This window comes from Rhyacophila brunnea, unplaced genomic scaffold (assembly GCF_057557595.1).
Source record: "Rhyacophila brunnea isolate RB1 unplaced genomic scaffold, BYU_Rbru_1.0 scaffold_12, whole genome shotgun sequence".
Taxonomy (NCBI): Eukaryota; Metazoa; Arthropoda; class Insecta; order Trichoptera; family Rhyacophilidae; genus Rhyacophila; species Rhyacophila brunnea.
In genome coordinates, this window is record NW_028232774.1 from 35,966,494 (window position 1) to 35,985,046 (window position 18,553).

Genomic DNA, 18,553 nt, shown 5'->3' on the forward strand with positions numbered 1-18,553 from the left:
TAATATCTTTAAATTTCAATAATTCTTAACGCACATATAATATTGTATACTTATCTTACTTATAGTTATAAAGGTGGGTTAATAAAAAAATGTTTTTTTTTGTCTATAATTATTCAATATTCTTTCTCATTTATCTCTTTATCTAATTTCTCTGTATTTAAATTATAATATGATTAACTATAATTATTATAATTTATATGGAAACTTTGCTTGTTGCAATATCTTTTTCTAGTCTATTTTATACATATTTGTAGTCTATGTAACTGTTTGTTTTCCTTAATAAAAAAATATAAACATAATAAAAATAAAATATATTAAGTAGGTACATCATTTCCATCCTAGAGCCAGGGTGCAAAGCTATGAAGCGTACATTCTACACCTACATTCACACCATATGAACCGAAAAGTCTTTTTTAAACTTTAACTTACATATTATCCAATATATAATCAAATTATAAAATCGACCAAGCGTACTTGATGGAATTTGAATTTAAATTTATATATTATATAAATTTACCAAATAAACAGGAATTAACTGTATCAGATGACAGTGTGTATTCACCATTGGTGGTGTTTGAAGATGCCAAAAGGCGATAGTCGGATCGCAAAAAATGACTCAAAAGGAATAGAAAAAACTTAGATCAATTAGAATATCCTTAATCAAATATTTTCTCATGTTACTCTTTTTCGAAAAACTTGTCTGGTTGTCCCCGCAGTTTCTTGTATAGGTAAGTTATAAAATTCATCTGTTAAATTAGTGCTTTCCATATTGATTTCATTGGCCCCATATTTTGCTGCAAAGTTTTGCCATTTCAAATAGGAGTTTTCCAGTAAAAACTTTTCTGTGTTTATGGTTTACTATCCCTGATTTGACGCTGAACACGACTGGACGCGCGTGGGCTACTACGGACACTCTACCCGTGCCCGTCCCCGCGCCTATTCCGCGTCGTACACGCCCCATGACTACGGCCAAGCGCTAATAGAAGCGTCAGTCCTGCCAGCCTGCTAAACAAGATGAGCAACCAGAGAGATAATAATAATCGAGAAGAAAAAGAGGTAAAAAGGGGCCAGCATAGAAGAACATAAGGCAAAAATACGATCAACATCTCAAGGGACTTCAGAGTCAACACGAATAATAAAAGTTTTAATGGTAGGTAGGTAAAACTCCTTTCATTATTATTTTATCTGGAAAGTTCTTTCCGAAAGGACGTTCTCAGTGAAAATATTTGTGTCTATGGTGAGTTATCTGTCAATCTAGTGGGGGCAGGGAATGTTCTAAACCAGTGTGATGTCATTAATTTGACAGTTTAGTTTGCGTTAGAAATTTTAACTCAGTGTTTTGATCGCTGCTAGAGTGTATTATTTAGTACGAATATAATAAAATAATCTTAAGAACTAAATCTAAAGTTTACAGTGCCAACTTCTTTCCTTAGTATTGTAATTCAAATACAAAAAGTTGTCCAAATAATTACTAGTTTTATTTATTTAGCGAAATTTGATGATGAAATTGAACTTAAATATACAATAATTTTACATTTATACTTGTCATCAATGATATTTATATATTAATCAGTTATAAATTACTTTATTTTGTAATAAATACTATTGGTAAACTATATATTTACGAATTTACGTATATTATGTACCTACGTTACTCAGATTACCATGAAATTACTGAATTAACGATTAACCGGGTACGGATATCAATGTTAAATATTTTATGTCTAACTGAATATCCTGCTGACAATTATAAAGTGAAAAGTATATTAGTCTATGATAAAGTGTATACTGAAAAAGTAGATTGATTTTGTGTTTTTTTCCTAAGGGTACTTAATTTTTGAATTAACTACTAATAAACTGAGATTTAAAAAGTGTCCCAGATAAACAAAAAGCAATACTGCAGTATTATTTTTCAAACTCTTAAAGTCTGTTTTAAAATAAGCAAACATGTTGTCTGAAGCGATTACTAATGCTAACAGAGTCACGATAAGTACTGGCAATGTGCTCAACCTGATTGACATCAAGAAAAAAGCAGGACAGAATGTGGCAGAAGAGGTATGTCAAATCTTAACAAACAATTAAAAAACGGTAAATTACTAACTTTTATTAACTAAATTTACTTACACCAAGAGTGTATATTTTAAACTATCGTGACAATAACTGTTTACACGTAAAAGTGCTGACTGTCTCGCCAATCTCATTCTTCAAGGGTCAGCTAGTCGCGATGTTGTCATTTTATAGTACTACTTTATAGGTTGTGAAAATCGGTTAACCTGAAAATGAGTCTCTGCATAGTGTAGTACGTTTTTTACCGGCAGGCATGGTCTGGCATGATATCGAGCGTGATAAGCCAAAATGACATTATGGAGGAAATGAGTTATTTTTGGAGTTAGATTATTTAGAATGTCATCTTCAGCATTCCAAAAGTGTCATTTTTTCCGTGACGGAGTTACAATTATCTTTAAATATGTTACGAAAGCAATAAAAAAAATTTTTTTTTTTCAAAATATTCTCAGCTAAATTTGTAAATTCTCATTACCATCTTTATGCTAATACCCCGTTTATACGTGCATGGATTCACTGCTGACAGTATTCTCAAGGCCATAACAAGAAAATGAACGTGTAACTGCGTATCATTATGCAAGTTGTAAGATTGCATGCATGAATCAAAAAAGTTCAGAAGCTTCTGAATTTTCACACAATAGTTAGAATTTGCATGACGTATGCGCATGCACAGTAGAATGATAGTGGTGAACCTGCCGGAAAAAATATGGATTGCACTGCCCAGCCTATTTTGACATTTACCAATTTTCACAACCTGTCAAATAGCACCATACGATGATGACAACAATATGTCTCGTTTACACTTGAAGAATGTGATTGGCGACACAGTCAGTACTTCTGTGTGTAAACAGTTATTATTGCGATAGTTGAATTTACACACTATTGGTGCCAGTAAATCCATGCACGTGTGCATACGCTAAAATATCACCAGCATTAACCGTATAAATTAAATTATCATGGCAATAACTTACTGTTTACATAATATTATAAATATGCAGATTGTCGCGCCAATATCATTTTTCAAGTGTCAGCGTGACTCATTTGTCATTGCTGTGTGCATGTTTAAACAGTTATTATCGCAATAGTTTAATTTACACACCACTCAAATGTCTTAAATCCATGCACGTGTAAACAAGGTATAATATCGCATTTGTGTTTTAACCTTTTCTATGCCTCACGATATTACTATGGCAGTATCTGACAGGCCGTTGATTTTTAACAACACACGCTGAATGTAGAGCGGACCTCTAACTACAATCGCTATAATACCGATAATTTGTGGCTTAGTATTTCATAATTATTCAAACAGATGTCACTGCGTGTTTAATTTTATAGATTATGCAAATCAATTGATAGTGGCTAGTAATTTGAGTTTAAAGTCGGGCGAGATAACTCGCGAAATTTGTATGTGCGGCCTGTCGATCACGGCCTCTAATTCATAGGCATAAAGCCCATTGACGCAGCGAGTGCGGCGCTCGCGCAAAATTTCTACAAGTGGCGCGTAAATCAACGAAAATACAACGTAATCAAATACGCCAGCGCCCACTGGATTTGACGACGCATTTTACGCGCGCACCGCATGAATCATCGTTTTTTCGCGAATCACCGCTTCTCGGCGATACGAATGAAAGAAAATACAATGGAGTCCATTCATTGAACACAGCGAGTGAAAACACGCTGCGCGAGGCATTGTCGATCGACGGGCGGAAAGCAATTATTTAATTACAGAGAAGTCATTGTTTTATTTTATTGCGTGTTCAGTTTATCGCTGGTTGAATAATGTCATCGTAAATTTTAATTACAAGACCCGAAATAATATAATATTTTTATTGCTTTGTTATGAGAGGCGCTGTAATAATATTTATTTTGTGCTGCTTGGGCCGCTTATAACATAGGTGAAGGGTAATGCGCGGGAAGAGACGTGTGATTATGGTTATGAATAAACACTGCATACGCGGACTTCGCGCGCCCGACGCGTTCTGTGGGCATCATCGCATAGACTAATTCTAGGCATAGAACCAGTTAAATGAGACAATTTTATTTTTTGACTCAACTAAAAGTAGGTACCTACTTACCTAGTTTATTAAGTACTTACATAATGAATTTTTTTTCATTGTAGAATGCAACATTCTTTATTGAACATATATAATTTAGACAACCTCAGAAACATAAGTACCTGAAGACTGCGAAAGGCATTCTTTCCAATGCTCTACTTAGTCTACTTGGTTGACTAGTTGATTTCGCAAGGATAAATAATTAATGTATGTTAATGTGGTATGATTGGCATATTTACAACGAAGACAGTCTCTTCCTGTAATAATATTAAAGGTGTATTAAGTAATATAAGCCAATTTACCTACAGTATTAAATTATATTTATGTGGATCATATTTAATTGGAAATTTCGAGTTGGTTTTGTCATTGACATCTATAAAAGAGAAATCTGTTTGTTTTTGCGCTCCAAGAAGGTTATACCTAGTTGTTTTCTTACTACATTATCCAATGTCAAATATTACGTATTTCTAGTTCTACAAAAATTAATACAATAATCAAACACCTATACACCAACTTTTTTTATCAACATGTGATTTATAATTATTAACTATTTCTTTTATTCACCAAATAATTCACAAGATTTAAGAATGTACCATACTAATTACTGAACATACATAATTTTGAAAAACACTTTCTGAGAAAATATATTATAACCAATAGAAAAAATCTTTTTGAAAAAAGTAAGCCTCCCCTGCAGGATCGAACCCTGCATCTCCCGGGTTTACGCCCCATTCGCGCATTACCTCTATGCTACGTAGTGATATACTAATTATGACAAATTTTAACTATTGGCCACTTTTAATACCCACTCATCAGCACTCTTCTAAATCAAGCTACTTTGGCAATCGATTTTTGTTTATTAAATCAAAGTAGATACCTATTACTTACTTTTACCTATTACCTATTACTTACTGCCAATAGTTAAAATTTGTCGCAATTAGTATGTCACTGCATAGCATAGAGGTAATGCGCGGATGGGGCGTAAACCCGGGAGATGCAGGGTTCGATTCCCTGCCTTACTCCCCGGCTTACTTTTTTCAAAAAGATTTTTTCTATTGGTTATAATATATTTTCTCAGAAAGTGTTTTTCAAAACTATGTATGTTCAATATGTGATTGTTGAGCTCATAAACTTCCAATGCGAAAAACTTTAAATGTTACAGAAGGGACAAAAATTGTTTTAAAAACATAAAGATGAATAAATAGACTTTCGATTTTTTTTGTAGGTCTGAGACTAATTTGATTCACTTAAATAACAGGTAGTGGGTGGCTCGTCGATTGTTTGTAATAGCTCTGATGTGATAACTACGTACATTGGAGGGAGGTATTACGATCATATTAAAATTGTTATTAAAGTAATAAACTATTTCTTTTATTCAACGAATAAGACACTAGATTTGAGAATGTGACATTCTATATATTGTCTCAGTTTTAAAACATTTTTGGATGATGTAAAATCGTATGCAAGCTAAAGTGTGTGTAATATTTATTCTTCTTTTGCAGCTTACGGAAAGTCTAAAAATCACCATTGGAGAGTGGGAGAATGCCAATAATTCTGTTGATAATGGCATCACTCACGATAACAATATACTGGCAGCGAAGAAGGGCTCAGTGGTTGTGTCAAGATCTCACGATGATGTCAAAACCAAGATGGGCGAAGATGACCGCAAGAATCTCAAAATTGGCGTGAAGATATTCGTCAATGATGATTGTGTTGAATCACTCACGGAATGCCTTGACAGCGGTGAGACAATATTTATACTTACAAATCGACCGTGTTGCATTTTTTATGTGAAATACAAAAATATGTAAGAGTTCTGTTATTGTTCAAAATAATATATAAGATTATCGTAGACTATCAAATGTTCATCATTAAAAACTCATATTAATTACTTAGAATAGACCAACGATTTTTATATGTAGTTATTTACATAAAGTGCTCAAGTTTCAAGTTATTATTTTTCAAAACACTTCACTTAATTATCACATACTTGTTGGCTTGTCAGGTTCCTAAATATTAGATAAGAATTGTTTACATTCTATTTTTATCAGATAAAATGGTAATGTAACCATTGAATTAATTATTATACATAAAAAACTTTGTTATCCACTTAGCATTAGCTACAATTGACGAGCTGAAGATTGAAAGGATCCAAGTGCACATATTATGTAACCAAGTTGATTAAATCAAGTGTACATAATAATCACAGTTTAATAAATCACTTATTTTATTCAACGAATAATTCACAAGATTTGGATTCAGGTGTAATATGCATAGGATGTTTTCAAATTATGTATGTTCAATAATATTGAATAATACAGATCTTGTGAATTATACCCCATTTACACGTGCATGGATTTACTGCTGACAGTGGGTAATTCAGAAGCTTCTGAACTTTTTTGATTCATGCATACAATTTTGCCAACTGCAGGATAATACATGTTTACACGTACGTTGTCTTGTTATGGCCGCGATATACGCACTATTGCTGGCAGTAAATCCATGTATGTGTGCGGGTGCTATTATCGTTGAATAAAAGAAGTGGTTTATTAAATTATTAGCAAGTGCAAGTACATTATAAAAACTAAATACTTGGAGTAATCCGTGATGTCGGTTAGTAATTTATTAATGCATTTAATTCATACATACCTTGATTTAATATACAAAAACCGATAGCCAACATTGTTAACGCAATTTGTGAAGCATTTCATGTCAGAACTACTAGTTAAAACCGTTGTAATTAAGTAGGATACCCATAGCTTAATTGGAAAAGCACACTGGCACGAATCCAGCAATTACAAGTTCAAGTCCCGCCGGGTGTCATATTTTTTACTAAAATGGATTTTTTTCTAGTGGGTATATATATGCATGAGATGTTTTCAAATTACGTATGTTCATTACCTAAAAATTATCTATAAAATTTATTAAATTCACACTATAATTCTTTTAAAACAATCACACTTCAGAAACGAAATTAATCTAATCCAATAAACAATATTATATTAAAATGATTGGTGATTTGAAAAGTCTTAATTTATTGTCACATACTTATACATCTTTTGCACTCCTTCAATTCTCAGCATTTCAATTATATACTAAGTTTCTTGGAACTGTACAACTAAAGTTCCATAAATAATATAACACTATAAATAAGTACTTTAATATTTAGCACGTCTGTTACATTTATAGAATTTTAACTGAGTGGCGCCAACAAAAATTCTCATTATCTATTCATAATATCAATAAAAAAATGTTTTTGGCATTAAGTTAGTATAAAAAAAACTGCAGATATGATATTTATTATTGGTTTATCTTATTACTTTCAATCTAAAACTGACAGTTAAGTTAAAAGTAACATATCAATATGCTTTTTTGAAATCTTTGCCAATATTATGAATATTTATTATGTTAATAGTTTTTAATAAAAAATATTTTTTTATCAAGTATGTACGTATATAGGTATATTATATAGGTTCTACTAGAAACATATGGCGATTCTAATCTGTTGTGTTATCAAATGTAATTTATAAAAATCATACGAGATAATACATTTTATATTAGATGTAGATTATTATGTCCAAAAAAAATATTTATGGTTAATTTTTTTGGTGTACAATGAATTTGTATCTATCATATTACTTACATTAATTTAATTTGCAATTATATGTATTTATAACCTTTCCCGCTCTATGATGTCAAGTCATGTTACGCAATGGATCACTTTATCGTCAAAAATCTTCCACCCTCATGAACTCCAGTGGGTCTATTCTATGCTTATCGACCGCTAAAGTGATAAAGTGAAAAATATTATCAAACTTAGGGTAGGTTTGTATCAAAATATTAGCACTTATTGTAACAATTACACGAAGCCGGTTTTTATTGTTGCAATAAGTGCTATATTTTAACAGCACCTATCTTGCTGCTGTTCAAATATCGCACTTATTGGAACAATAAAAACCGGCTCTGTGTAATTGTTACAATAAGTGCTAATATTTTGATAGAAACCTACCCTAAGTTTGATACTATTTATCAATTTAGTGTTCGATAAGTATAGAATAGACCCACAGGAATCCATAATATTTTGTATATATTGGCACCGACATAACAAAGCTTATGGACAGGAGTGAGCATAAATTTTGCTAAGCTAAATTAATATAGTTCTATAATTAACTTTCTAAATTAAAAATAATATTTTCCAGATTCGCCAACGTTTAAATTATTTCAGTATTTACGCTACTTCTTTCCGTACACATTTTTATAGCCCATTTACACGTGCAAGGACTTAATGGCGGCAGTACGTACTGTCGCGACTATCATGATAAAATGCAAATCTAAATGACATGTATTATCGTGCAAGTTGCAAGACTGCATGCATGGATCAAAAAAGTTTAGCGGCTTCTGAATTTTCACACCATAGTTGCAACTTGCATGATGCGCATGTGTAGTACAACAATAGCGGCAAACCTGTCATAAAAAATACGAATTACACCACGCAGAACATTTTGACGTTTACCAATTTTCACAATCTGTCAAATAGCACCACAAAATGACAATAACGTGTCTAGCGTGTGAACAGTTATTATCACGATAGTTTAATTTACACACTCTTGGTGCCAGTAAATCCATGCACGTGTCATACGCTAAAATATCACCAGCGTAAAACAAATTATGGCAGCAATAACTATTAACCCATAGCTTACGGGCCGCACAAAATTGTGTTTTTGTTAATTACTTTTCAAATGCAAATTAACACGTTAATTACAAAATTAATTAAAAGGGCCCGTAAGCATTGTGTTAACACACAAATATTATGCTGATTGTCACGCCATTCTCATTTTTCAAGTGTCAGTGAGACACATTTTTTGTCTCTGTTGCGTGCATGTTTTGTGTAGTTCATATTTTTGCCAGTAGGTTCACGATGATCGTTCTACCGCGCATTCGCACATATCGCGCAAGATACCAATATACAATTCAGAAGCTGCTTTCCTTTTTTGATCCATATATGCAGTGTTGCAACTGTTACTACAATAATTGTTTACATTTTCATTCTACTGTTATGGTTGCGATAATACGTACTGCCAGCAGTGAATCGACGCACGTGTAAACTGGCTATTATGTCGGAAGAACGTTTGCTTTTTTTTTAAATATGCAAATTCTATTTAAAACAAAAAATAAACAGTTTTTACTATCTCGTGTGTCCTTTAATAATGAAATGTTGTTCTACTAATAGAACAGAGTTTATTGCACACTACATAATAATTTATTAGAAAAGTAAATTGATGTGTTTTCTAGAATGAATAATTAGTATTATTAATTATAAGTATATCTACTAAATTGATGTGACCACTAAAACCGCAAGGTCACTTCTTATTATGCAATACTGTGACATTGGTGCTATGTATTACCACACTGGAAATTTATCTTTTTAATGATTTATCACTGTATTGTGATTTCAATTTTGCAAGTCATTGTGTCATTTGGTTGTTCTGTATAATTAGATTGTCTAGTTATTTACAATATTATGATGAATAAAAAGTAATGCATCTTTCTTCTGATGTATACGGCATTTTTAATTGATTATATCATAATGACCTCAAAGCCAAGACCACTCCATGGGTAGGGCAAATCAGGCAACCGCCAGAGGCGTTGAGATTTAGTTGACACAGAATTTCGAAAAACATACAGCCGAACTTGTTTATTACGAGGAAGATGGGACCGACTGAATTTGCTCATTGTAAGCATTACTCGTTATATCGTTATATAACATTTTTCGCGCCACGTTCTATTTAATCATAGAACATAAAACATCTGAAAACCATCGTAAAAATCCCCGAAATAAGCATGGCATTCATAAACTACAAAGAAGTTGTTTATTGTAATGAATTGCTGAGCCGCCGGCGCTTGTAGGTACCTACTGACTTCACAAAGCTTGGATTTTTTTACATGCAATTTCAACCGTATGCGTGGATACTTTTTCAATGTTGTCGGCGAAAATGCCAATTAGGTACTTAGACACTAAATTAGTGTCGAATCCCGGCGGCATCGGTCTAGTTAACTTCCCGGTCGGATTTTATTGCTTAGGGTCGAAAATGTTGTTTTTAAACGATCGACACATTAATAGTTTTGCTCGGTATACACGAGAAGTAGCTCGTTATAAAAGTGAATAAATGTATGTAGAAAATCATAAAATAAAATGTCAACGAATGTTTCCTCATTACATCCGAGATCTCGCTATTTCTGTAATCGTAATAACCAAATTCGACTGTATTTATTTATTATAAATATTATAATTATTTCTTTCCATTCTACTGGATCTGTGCAGAACACGTAATTATATGAACACATTTTCCACTACATTATTCTTCAGTTAAAGATTAATTACCGATCAATCAACTCGGACAAATTTTAATTTTTACATATTTTGGGATTAGGTCTTTGAGTTCTATCGAATGGTTTAGTAAAATAACAACATTTAGAGGACAGCTCATTTATACTGTTGTTTTGCGACCATGATGACCCAGCGGCAGTGGCGAAGGGTGGAGGTAGGCTGTTAAGATTCGCTATAAATAGTGCACACTAAACTTTTTTAGTCATATATATTTGTTTTTATTGAACTAAGACTACAATTTACAGATGGTGTTAGTTAGTTTTTAAAAATCAATTAAACCCTGCCTAAACGAAACCATAATAGTTTTGGTCTAATTTGGGCAATACGACAAAATTGTGCACACTTTTTCAATCATAGTTATTTGTTTTCGTTGGATTAAAAATACATATTATACATATTGTTGGTTATTTTTTTTAATTCATTAAGCCCTGCCTAAACCAAACTATAATAAATAAAAAATATTATTCTATTTATAAAATATTCAAAGTTATGTATGATTTAATTGCATAATTTTAGATATTTTATAGATACACGTGTATTTTTTGACTATTATCTATTATGGCTTGGTTTCTCAGGGTTTAATTGAATTTTAAAAACTAACCAACACTATCTGTAAATTGTAGTCTTATTTCAATGAAAACAAATATGTATGTCTGACAAAGTTTAATGTGCTCTTTTTATGGCGGATCTTAACAGCCTACCTCCACCCTTCGCCACTGCCCAGCGGTACCATGTCCATAACGCATCTATAAAGAAATCTCTTTGTGACGCTGCCAAGATCCACATCAAAATTTATATATAGCAGTGGTGAAGATGATTATTTAAAGCCTACCTTCTTAAGACTAATAAATTTAAATAACCTAAAGACATTTCAAAGGTAAAAAAGAACCAAATGTCTTTTAGTATTGCATTTAGGATTTACATCCAGATATCGTCACTGTTCTGGCAGAAGACATTAATTCTAAAAAATGACATATTGAGTTAGTTATACCAAAATGTTCCTTATTTCAAACTTTACCGTCTGGAAACCTTCTTAATAAATAAACAGTCTTTATTTTAAAGTCATCCTTTTTACGATTACTTAATAAACTCATATGATAGACCATTTCAAACATTTTAACAACTTCAAAGTCAAATTACTCAAAACTAGTATTCTCCAGTTAGTGTGTTCTGCCAGAACAGAGACGATATACTGTATCCAAGTCTATTGAATCTTATACTAACACATGCAAACAAAGGCTTAAGATAATCCAAAGTTTTTTGTATGGTTTTTGAACCGATCTGTCCTTGAGTTCTCAGAACTGTCTACTTCAATATATTATGAAAGACCCACGCTTTGAACGACAAAGCCTACCTACCTACCTTTGCACATATTGTATAATGACTATTATTTTATGTAAAGTGATCTCAGTTCCCAGCAGCCTATGGATAAGAAGGGAGACTAATAGAGTCATAGAATTTTTTAGCTCAATTTCGATCCCGGTTGGGCATCAGTTTTTTTTTGTAAAATATCTAGTTTAGTACATGTTTTCTTCTTTGGTGACTTATAGCCACTGATATAATATTATGAAAAATTTTCAAGCAGCTAATTTGATACGTATTACAATAATAGTGGCAGATTTTAATTTAGCAAATCCATATTTTCTGCTTTTAAAGTGAGATTTCAAATATTTCTAATACAGATGATCTATAAATGTAACACCTTCTAACTCTTAATCACCACAGAAAATCTTTCTACACCTTGGATATATAAAGTATTTTGACAATTTAAATATTTATATTATAACTTAATATTGTATTTTTATATTTCCAGTTTACAAAACTCTCAACATAGAGATGATCGAGAACGTGGTGTTGGCTTACAACCCCCCGCATCCAGCTCCCGAAACGAATGGAGGAGGGAAACATACCCCCAATGATAAGCCTGCCAATGGAGATGGTATACATCATTTATTAATTATAAAATTACAGACTAGACGCCAAATGATAGAATTTTAGTGACATGAAGTGTCTTCTGTACCCGTGTACTGAAACAGAGGGTGTCAGGAGTTGAAAATGATGAATCCAAGGAGGGATCGGAATTATTCCTTCCACCATACGACGTTGCAAACTTTTCAACTGCTTCAAAGTTGGCCTTAGTTAAGGTGATTCATCAGTGAAACGGCAAATAATTTTCAACCATAGGCGCGACGAAATTTTGTACTCGCTCCCATTCGGAGAGAGAATAGAATGTAGAGCTGGAAACACGTCATTTTGCTTCGTGATGGCGACGGCCGTAATAATTCTTAAATCGTGTAAAGATGACTTAAAACGTTACCCATTTACTTTGAAAAGAAAACATGTCAATGAATATATTATTATTATTACTGATAAAACAATAAACAGAACATTAAATGGACACATGTTGGATTTATAAGACAAATTATATTTGGTTTGACATGCCTCATTTGCACCCGCGACCCGCAATCCGCGCATCGCATAGCGACGATCTTTTTAGACCGTGTCTCAACTGAGGTATGGCCTTAATATCAAGCCAGTGTGGCCAATTGGGCCTGTATGTGGACGGACCCCGACAAATATCTCCGCTCAGTCGGATCCCAGACAGTTCCGGTTGTTGTCCTTTGGTGGATGCCAACCACTTCGACGCTACCACTTTGAGTGCTATCTAGTAGAATAAAGTACTGACAGTAATCCTGTAAATTACGTCTTTAGATCTCGGCGGAGGCGTTGCAAGATTAATCAACCATTAATCAGTGCCAGTAAATGAAGAAGAGATTAAAAATTATAATATCACTTATCTTGACCTTCATCTCTATTATCTATATTTTATAATAGAGCTATTTATTCTCTGTAAGAGGCTGTTGTTATCAGTCACAATCCAAGAAATAAGTGCTTCCTGTATTCGTTACAAAATACATGGCGTGTGAGTGCCTGTTGGATGGAGGTCAACGATTTAAATACCAATACATACTCAGACATTATTCAATGGTGGTAACACCAAGTTATATGACATGATAATTTGTGGTATATTTAACTTATTTTGAAAATTTCAGAATAAACTGATTATGTATATTCAGTTTATTTCAAATATAATTTTTCCATCTAGAAAAACCTCTAAATCTTTTTTATTTCATTAAGGTGTTGCATGTTTGTGTTCATGTCATACTATTTAAACTGTCGCTATTTTCTTACATTGTAATTTCGTTTCTTACATTCGTGGGGGTTACTGTCAAAAGTTGGTAAGTCTCGAAATCATGTTATGGATAATTGCAATTTGAAGTTGACATGCCCTCTAAAATCAGGCATAATGCTAATTTCTTTGTGCTTTATAATCTGTTCTTAACTCTAAATACCTAAATTATTGACTTAACAACTTTTGGCAGCAACTTCAACAATATTATTATGGAATAATTAATCATTTATTAAAATTCTTGTATTTAAATTAATTGTTTGATATCAAGTCTGCCACTAGCATATTAAACACAACGTGTAAATACTGCAAAATTATATTATATTAATAGACAAGAGTAAGCGATCTAATCTAAGCTATGAAAGACATTGAAAGAACAATAGTCTGGCATGCTTAACGAGTGGATATCCATTTGACAAATGTCATTATCGTGTCCTAAAACTCGCTGGATCAACTCTGGCTGATGATAATGATGATGTCAACATAGCATATTACTGCACATATAGGAATTATTTACTTTAGCCAAAAGGCTGAATCAAATTTGTCATTTTAATAAATTTTATTATGTTTGTTTTAGCGTTACCTGATTCCCCAGATGTGAAGGAGATGGACACTTCAAAATGCGACCACATTATGCCTGGACTTAAAGTTTTGTGGTCCACGCTACAAGAGTATGTGAAAAAAGGTCAGTGTTTTGTGTGACAATACATCCTTCTCCCTTTTAATGGCATTCATTTTATTATGCCTTTTAGTAATTATCTGATGTTACCAATATAATAATACATCATCAAGGGATATTAACTAACATATCTGTGTGCGAAAGGAAGAAGATGTTAAGTCTTAAATTGCTACTTTTCAGGACAGCCAAAAGATTAATTTATATACCATTTTGTATGGGAACTCCAATGTTTCTGTATGGAATTTAGTAATTCAAAGGTGTTGATTTGACTTATCCTTTTTCTCATTTGTGCATATGTGTATTATGGTTCATTTGCCATCTTTAACTCATTTTTTAAGACTTATCGCCCTCTTCCTTTCACCCACAAATATAAGCCCAGCAAACAAGTCGAAGGATTTAAGATACTTCGAGGAACCAACAGAAACATTAATGATATTCTTACGTTGTATGATAGTCTGTGAGAGGGTGGCCCTCCAAGTCCAGTGCGTAAGGCGCTGGCCTTTCATCCGGGGTCTTTCAGTTTGATTCCCAATGAGGTCACAATATATTTATGTGATTTTCTGCCTGGGTGTTTGTGATTGTTTAACTTTTATTACTTATTACACTACTGTCCACATACATGGCCTGTTGTAGTGTTAAAAAAAATATATACATAAGATATAATATATAGTAATAAGAATATGACTTCATAGCTGTGAGGTGGTAGACATCATCAGGTCAGCGTGGGATTAAAAAAAAATTGTCTCGTTTCAGGAAAAATCATACAACTGGGCGTGTCCGATCTGGATGAAGCATGCTTCAAAAGACTTCATGAGACCAGTGAGGTGAAACCTTCTATCGTGCAGATCAACCTTTCCTCGTGCTGTGTCGTGCCCCCAGGCTTGCAGAAGTTCTGCAAGGATAATGACATACAATTGCTCACGCACAGCGATCCACAAGGTATGTTAAATCTAAACAATATAATGACGGTGAAAAGAAACATACACGCTCAGATTTATTTGCTAGAGCAAAGTGGTGCACAAGCTTTTTGAAAGAAGGGCCGATATATCCATTTTGTAATTTTTCACGGGCCGGCCGCAAAGGGTAAAAGTGTTGAAAAATAATGATATATTATACTATGCAAATATGCGTGCATATTTGCACGATGGAACGACTAATTTGTTAGAAACCAATAAAAGTACATAAAGACTATACACGCACTATACATACATAATGTACACAAACAAATGTTTCATATTCGAACTGTATTTTTTCGATGTGACTCATTGTAATAAGACGAATTTCGGTCGCAAATCTATACCCCTGAAAATATAATCATATTAAATAATAAAAAATAGCATTAAGATGATTCAGATTATATACCGTTGCTACTGCATAATTTGTTCACATCGAACACAGATTTTTATCATATTCAATGAAAAATTTGGTAATGAAGTACTTGTTATTTTGGGCCGCAACAAATGCCATTCCGGGCCGCATTTGTGCACCACTGTGTTAGAGTATACAAATAGCTTTTTATTATGCCATAAGTTTACATATGCAAAGTAGTAATTGAACGAGCTCAACGATGGTGTGCTCCCCAAATCTAAAGATTGTACAAAGAGTCCGTCAGGCTGATGCAGCAGCAGCAGCTCACAGACAAATAATTAAGACTGAAACAACAGAACATAGATTTAAACGTATGAGCGAAAGAGATACAGGGAGAAGACATATGAGTATGTTGACAGGTGATACTGCCACCTGGTAATATTTTTTAGTAATATAATAATAAGATTTTATGTTATTTTTTCCAGAAATCATCACAAAAGAAACACTCACAAGCATTATGGAAGGACGTCCAAGCAAAATGCGGTGGTGTGTTCGGTACCAAGTGCACATCAAGTGCCGAGGAGTCTTAGCCCTTAAAGGTTTCATTACAAGTGCCGCTTTAGAATCACACTGAATGCGGACTATGTTAGAAATACATAATATTATCTATAATATTTTATTTACAATTTTCAATCGGGAATTTGGAAAATTAGTGAATTTAATTTAATTATCTTTTATGATTATACACTAGATTTAAGAATGTAGCATGTTTATTGAAAATACTAACCTCGAATATCCTCAGAAACATAATATCTAATAATCCTAAAAAAATTCTTGGACCGAGTGGTATTCAAACACAGTCTTTCGCTATCCATATTTAGACTATCTTGGTACTTTAGTATATTAACCTTATAGGTATGAGATGTCTAATAACAAAATCGTAAGTCACAAAATATATGGTATGAAATTAAACAAAAAACACGTACATTCGACCGTGTTTAGGAAAAAGGCGTAACCCTCGATTTTTTGAAAAGTGCTTTTATTAGATATTAACAATGTATACAACTAAATACACGTTCTGTAAAAAGGAATTAAGCCGCAAATGCCGATTTATTATCTTAATTCAGGCTTTAATTGAGCTTTAATTAAGTTTTAATATCAGGAAAAAGCATTTACCCTCAATGATTTTTCTGTAATAACTTCTTTAATTATTAGTAGATCGAAAAGATATTATACCAAATCATCAATCATCATGCACCCAATGTCTGTGCTTATTTTTTTTATTAATATTGAACGAAAATCATTCAAAAAAGGTTTTTTGCCTCTCCTGTAAAATTTGTTCTGTCTGGGTTACACCCTTTTTCCTAAACACGGTCGATATTATTATGATCTGTAACTTAAACGCCCTAAAGATATATGATTTTTTTTAAACCTGAGACTTGTAGAAACTGATTATTTATACTAATTTAAATAAATGCCCATATATTTAATGGGAAAATTGTTCCAAATTGAAGATGAAGTAACATGATATAAAAATGAAACAAACCAGATATGTACAGTGTCACAAAAAGTTCATTTACTCTGACATTGATTCTGGACTTATTGCTTTTTGTAATTAGATACCTCATATTAACTGATAACTTTACTTTTACAATGACATCTGAGGTATTTCAAATTATCCCATTCATCCCAGAACCATATTTATAATTTGATTCATGGAAATTACAATATTATTGAATTGATTCATAGACAGTGTCTGGATCTCTACGAATTTTCTTTTGACGACCTTGTACGGGCTAATAAGTATTAATTTAATTAATATTTTACACTGAAAAATTGGGCTTTATAATGTTTCTGAGGCCTTTCCAAGTATTGTATTATTACTTAGTGAATTTGTTAGATTTTTGTTTGGAAGTTGTGTTTACTTATTTGTATTGATTATTTCTCTCAGGTAAGAGTAGTCTGATTGATACCTTAGTATTTATTTAAATGGAATCAAATTAATGTAAAGTACCCTATGTCTTCTTTTATATTTTTTCCCTTGCTTTTTTTACAAATTTTTACCTATGATTATTTGTATAAAATATTTTGATAAGATTATGTAAACGCATTACCTATATCTTAATGGAACTGTTGAATTTGGTATTTTGTACTAAGTCACCATTTTATTGTAACAATATACCTACGCACACAATACAGCCACATTTTACGTGTACTTGGGTTGCACGCGTCGAATCCACAATTTCTTTTGAAACATTCCAAAAAATATATATGAAATTCACTAGTGAACTTTGTATTCAAACACACCCACAGTTTGCATTTCTATTTTTTTCTGTTCCATGATATTAATTAAAATTAATGTCATTACAATTAAATAACTATTTACATAATATAAAATAAATTGTATTATTACTTTGGAAGTAAAGATAATTTTTTTTATCTTTAACCCAAAGATTGTATTTATTAAATTGTATGTCAGACAATATGAATAATGACGGAATTTCAAAGAAATCAATTGGACATAATTATGCATTATAATATTCTTGTTAAAAATCAATAAAAGTAAATTACCAATGACATCTGTTGGTAAAACCTTCAAATTAATTATACTCTATTGAAATTATTTAACTTAGTCGAAAATATTTCTTGAACTGGAAATACATAATCCTGTCCAATTACAGTATCCAGAGTTTTAAAGAGAGTGTATAACATGTATTGATTTAGATTTATGTAATTGTCGTTAAACGACACATTAGGTTTTATGGTGTCTATAAACTTTTAATTAACTGATAAGACGAGAGAGTGTTATTTTAATTAAGGACATATTATATTGGTGTAAACACCGTAAATAGATGTATGTATTATACATA

General features: G+C 32.3%; 1 protein-coding gene across 3 annotated transcripts; it reads left to right on the forward strand.

The window, feature by feature from the left end:
• Positions 1-1,251: 1,251 nt before the first annotated feature.
• Gclm (Glutamate-cysteine ligase modifier subunit) lies at positions 1,252-17,392 on the forward strand. Of its 3 annotated transcripts, none has more exons than XM_085961203.1 (7): positions 1,252-1,437; positions 1,826-2,055; positions 5,621-5,861; positions 12,320-12,445; positions 14,274-14,381; positions 15,129-15,314; positions 16,169-17,392. In XM_085961203.1, the coding sequence occupies exons 2-7, from the start codon at positions 1,948-1,950 to the stop codon at positions 16,315-16,317; spliced, it is 918 nt and encodes a 305-aa protein (XP_085817329.1). In that variant the 5' UTR covers positions 1,252-1,437; positions 1,826-1,947; the 3' UTR covers positions 16,318-17,392. The 3 variants fall into 3 exon arrangements, with proteins under 3 accessions (XP_085817329.1, XP_085817328.1, XP_085817330.1); XM_085961202.1 differs by having other exon boundaries at positions 1,252-1,366; XM_085961204.1 differs by having other exon boundaries at positions 1,252-1,366; positions 1,873-2,055; positions 16,169-16,632.
• The last annotated feature ends 1,161 nt before the right edge of the window (positions 17,393-18,553 follow it).

Coding starts and splice junctions, on each gene's coding strand:
- Gclm (XM_085961203.1), top strand. CDS start 1,948: ATGTTGTCTGAAGCGATTACTAATGCTAACAGAGTCACGATAAGTACT. Junction 5,862..12,319: donor CACGGAATGCCTTGACAGCG/GTGAGACAATAT, acceptor TTATATTTCCAG/TTTACAAAACTCTCAACATA. Junction 12,446..14,273: donor TAAGCCTGCCAATGGAGATG/GTATACATCATT, acceptor TGTTTGTTTTAG/CGTTACCTGATTCCCCAGAT.